General features: G+C 47.3%; 1 protein-coding gene across 2 annotated transcripts; it reads left to right on the top strand.

The window, feature by feature from the left end:
• Positions 1-514: 514 nt before the first annotated feature.
• LOC144705184 (zinc finger protein CONSTANS-LIKE 14-like) lies at positions 515-2,689 on the top strand. Of its 2 annotated transcripts, none has more exons than XM_078577744.1 (4): positions 515-1,856; positions 1,935-2,087; positions 2,177-2,370; positions 2,457-2,689. In XM_078577744.1, the coding sequence occupies exons 1-4, from the start codon at positions 1,389-1,391 to the stop codon at positions 2,569-2,571; spliced, it is 930 nt and encodes a 309-aa protein (XP_078433870.1). In that variant the 5' UTR covers positions 515-1,388; the 3' UTR covers positions 2,572-2,689. The 2 variants fall into 2 exon arrangements, with proteins under 2 accessions (XP_078433870.1, XP_078433871.1); XM_078577745.1 differs by having other exon boundaries at positions 523-1,856; positions 1,935-2,069.
• Positions 2,690-4,468: the final 1,779 nt, after the last annotated feature.

Here is a 4,468-nt window from a genome sequence, read left to right as displayed (position 1 = left end):
GGTGACAGCGAAGTGGGTCCATTTCATTTCTTCAATATCGAGTCACAAAATTTAGAGACCAGTCCGCAATCCTTTTTAGTTTTTACTGTAGAATCTACGCGGAGAGCAAATCCCATCAACTTTTCCCCTACTCTCTCTCTCTCTCTCTCTCTCTCTCTAGCCTGTGGGTTTTGTGCCTGTTTCGGATCTAGGCGCCGGAAACCATGGCCGGTGGCCGCTATCCAAGACGCCAGGTTTTGCCGGTCTATTCTGGTGATTTTCCTTCTGAGATCTACTGACCCGCCACCGCCAAGTGATGATGATCATGTTACAGAGGAAATATCTTCTGCAAGTGGGGTCGGAGGCTGGGCCCGGCAATAAACGCCGGAAAATGACGCGTTTCGGCCAATGGCAGCGTTATCGGAGATGGCGATGCGGATGAGTACGAGCCCGCTTGATATATCTTTCGCCAGCTCACGAAAAAGCGATCGATATTTTTTTGGCCTTCGTTCTTCTCTCCCGCCTGTCCCCTACAACCTGCCTTCCTGTTCGTCTCCGTCTATTGAGATAGATAGATAGATAGATAGATAGATAGATAGATAGATAGATAGATAGATAGATAGATAGATAGATAGATAGATAGATAGATAGATAGATAGATTGATAGATAGATAGATAGATAGATAGATAGATAGATAGATAGATAGATAGATAGATAGAGAGAGAGAGAGAGAGAGTCTCGGAGGTGGTGTGGGACACGGAGACGGATAGTTTAAGGAGAGAGAATCTGAGATAGAGAACTCTTTCTCTCTATCTGAGATAGAGAACTCTTTCTGAGCTGTTGAAGGAGAGAGCCTGAGAAAGAGAGAGAGTATGAGAGTCTGAGATAGCGAGAAATAGTTGAGGGAGAGAGAGTCTGAGAAAGAGAGAGGGTTTGAGGCGGCGAGGGGAGAGACTGAGAGAGAGACAGAGAGAGAGAGAGAGAGAGAGAGAGAGAGAGAGAGAGAGAGAGAGAGTTGTGGGGGGCGAGAATCTGAGAAAGAGAGAGGGATTGAGTCGGAGGCGGCGGGAGTCTGACAAAGAGCGAGAGAGAGGGATTGAGTCGGGGGGGAGAGAGTCTGAGAAAGAGAGAGGGAGTAGGACGGGGAGAGTCTGAGAGATACAGGGAGTCTGAGAAAGAGAGGGAATCGAAGGGCGACTCGCCGAGAGTCTAAGAGAGAGAGAGAGAGAGAGAGAGAGAGAGAGAGAGAGAGAGAAAGAGAGATGGGAATCGGGGTCTTAATGGCATCGCCAGTAAAGATCTGATTTTGTTTTGGTGAGATGTGCCGGGGGGGGATATACTTTGGTAGGGACTAGAGAAAGAGAACACTAAGCTGGGGGAGGAGAAATTTCTTCAGCTAGCTTTCAACATGGAGGGAAGAAGAAACCTTTATGAAGTCCCGAAGAGTGCCGAGGCAACTCTCTGCGATTTCTGCGGAGAAGAAGAAGCGGTCGTATACTGCCGAGCGGACAGCGCCAAGCTCTGCCTCATCTGCGACCGCCAAGTTCACACCGCCAACGTCCTCTTCCACAAGCATAACCGTACCCTGATCTCCGCCGCCAGCGGTGGCGGCGCCGCCTGGGAAGGCTTCTCCGGTTGCCCCTCCGCCACTGAGCTCGCCGCCGCGTTGGGCCTCGACTTTCCCCCCAAACCCTGCTCTTCCTCTTCTCTCGGCGCCCAGCTCGCAGAGATAGCGAAGCGCGACGGAGGGCCGGAGACGCCGGTGAGAAGTAGTGGGTCACACGAGGCGGAGGACTTCAGGCAGCTCGACTACTCCTTGCTCGTTCCCGACGACGACGCTCAATGGCACTGCGAACCGCTCGACCACGCCACCCAGGTCCCAAAATCGTCTCTTTCTTTGATTTCCTTTCCTGGGTCTCTTCCTGATCGCTGCTCTGGATCTGGATTTTTTCAGATGGAGAGATTCAGAGATCATAGGCATCACCAGCCGTCGAATGACACCTCCTATCTGATCAAACGGTACACAGATCTTCTCCAAGGGGCTTGTTTGCCAGAGGAGGAGGCGTACTTGTCGAGTCGGCCATCAATGGTGGGCGACGTCTTATCGGCTAAGATCTAAAACGCGCTTCTTTCTTCGATTCCTTCGCTCAATTCCAGATTTGGCTTTGAAATTAATCTGGATTTCTTTGCGTGCAGGTTGGTAATTTGCTTCCGGGTGGTTTTGCGGGACCTTCTACCGCGTCTGGCGAGCCAAGGGCGAGCTGCAGTCCAAGGGACGAACAAACGGCCAACTTCGCCCCCCGGGTGACCGGTCGCATCGACGGCGAGCTTCTAGCTATGAACAGAGACAGCGCCATGATCCGCTACAGGGAGAAGAGGAAGAACCGCAGGCAAGGAGAAGAAATCTCGAGTTCGATTATCACTTCTTTTTTAATTGGTTTTTGCTTGAGCTGATACGGCTCTGAATATCGTGAAGCTACGAGAAGCGGATACGGTACGAGTCGAGAAAGGCGAGGGCGGACACAAGGAAGCGCGTTAAGGGACGGTTCGTAAAATCTGTGGAAGGGGTCGACGTCCCGGCGGCTGGTTGATCTTGCTGGAAGCGATTCATTCAGTGTACATAACCTCCACCATTATATCTCTTAGCTTCCTTCCCCTCCCTTATTTCATTCACTTCATTACTTGAGCAGGGCCTACCCTATTACTATCCCTCTGCTTCTTACATTCATCCTTTTGTTTCTCGCTCTCTTTATCTCTCCTAAGGCTTGCCATGTAGGTTTTGGCCGGGTTCTCGATCTTCGGTTTTGACTGAGAACGAATTGAATACTTGAGAAAGGGGAAGTAACAAAAGACAAGTCCTGGAAAGTAGAGCGTGAAATGGGTGTCTTGCCATTTATTGGCTCCAAATTTCTTGGCGGCAGTTATTGGAGGATAGAAAAAATTGGGCTTGTTGGATATCCTTTCAGTTATCCGTCCTGGCAAGATTACCTTTCGTGTGAATTCAGTCCCTTCCTGTCCTTCGTCCGTGATCAAGAACGAAAGGATAACAGATGGATGTCAAAATAGACTGACAGAGAGCGAGGGATCAAGGGAGAGAGAGAGACAGAGAGACCGAAAGAGAAAGAGAAAGAGAAAGAGAGAGAGAGAGAGAGCGCGCGCAATAGAAATTGTCTGAGAGGGAGGGTGTGCAAGAGAGAGCAAAAGAGAAAGATTGGAAGGAGAGAGAAAGTGGGAGAGAGAGAGAGAGAGAGCAAAAGAGACAGAGAGAAAGAGAGAGACAGAGAAAGTGAGAAAGACAGCAAAAGAGAAATAAAGAGTGAAATAGAAAGAGACTGTGAGAGAGAGAGAGAGAGCGCAAGAGGAAGATACAGGGAGAGAGAGAGAGCGCAAGAGAAAGATACAGGGAGAGAGAGAGCGCGCAAGAGAAAGATACTGGGAGAGAGAGAGACAGAGAGAGTGCAAGAGAGTGTTAGATCCGCTGGAGGCTTGTGCCAGTTCTTAAGGATGAAGAAGATTGCACGTAAATGTAAATGAATGTAGAATATACCGCGATCCATCGTGTCTTGGATCATTAGAATCAAACAGTCCTGAAGGGAGGTCTTTGAATCAGCATAGGATGACTTCCTAAAGTCTCTCTTAGTAATGGGATACTTGGGAGAAAAGTCAAAATCCCTCATGACCCAACGACCTGGGCCCTATTCATAGGAAGAGGATATAATCATCTTTAGTCTATCTTAATTAATCTCGTCATTATAATTAAGATAGACTTAGACTAAACACATTTAATAACCATGCTTAATGTTAGAAATTATTGAATCCCGTCATCATAATTAAGTGAATCGCATTAACTGGGATATATAATTCATAGCTTAATAATATGCAGTTATATATAAGTGTCCAAAGATTAAGAAATTAATTTAATCAAGAGAGAAATAGAGAAAGAAAGAAAGAGAGAAAGCAAGAAAGAGTGCAAGATAAAGGGGTGAGTAGGAGTGAAAGATTGAGAGAAAGGGCCTGCAAGAGAGTGTGAAAAAAAAGAGATTGATAGAGACAATGAAAGAGAGAGATAAACAGATAAAGAAATAATGAAAGAGTGAAAGACAAAGACAGTGAGAGAAAGAGAATGAAGAGGTATAAAGTGAGAAAGAGTGCAAGAGAGAATGAGTGAACGAGAGAGAGAAAGAGAGAAAGTGTGTGAGAGAGAGCGTAAAAGAGAAAGAGTGAGAGAGAGAGAAAGAAAAAAGAGAGATCATGAGAGAGAGAGAGAGGAAGAAAAAAAGAGATCTTGAGCGAGAGAGAGAAAAAAGAGAGAGTGTGTGTGCAAGAGAAAGAGACGAGAGAGTGTGATTGAAAGAGAAAGGGAGAGGGAGGGAGGGAGAGAACGTGGTAGAGAGAGAGCGAGCATGTGTGTGAGAGAGAGAGGAGGTGAGAACTAAGTGAGAGATACAGAGGGAGAGAGAGCCAGAGAGCACGGACAAGACAAAGAAA

The sequence above is a fragment of the Wolffia australiana genome, chromosome 7 (assembly GCF_029677425.1).
Source record: "Wolffia australiana isolate 7733 chromosome 7, ASM2967742v1".
Lineage (NCBI taxonomy): Eukaryota > Viridiplantae > Streptophyta > Magnoliopsida > Alismatales > Araceae > Wolffia > Wolffia australiana.
Note: the sequence above shows the minus strand (reverse complement) of the source record. Positions and strands in the feature narration are given on the sequence as shown.

Bases quoted from the DNA above. Each gene is read 5' to 3' on its own strand.
- LOC144705184 (XM_078577744.1), top strand. From the start codon at position 1,389: ATGGAGGGAAGAAGAAACCTTTATGAAGTCCCGAAGAGTGCCGAGGCA. The intron at 1,857-1,934 runs GTCCCAAAATCG...GGATTTTTTCAG, and splicing joins CGCTCGACCACGCCACCCAG to ATGGAGAGATTCAGAGATCA. The intron at 2,371-2,456 runs GCAAGGAGAAGA...AATATCGTGAAG, and splicing joins GAGAAGAGGAAGAACCGCAG to CTACGAGAAGCGGATACGGT.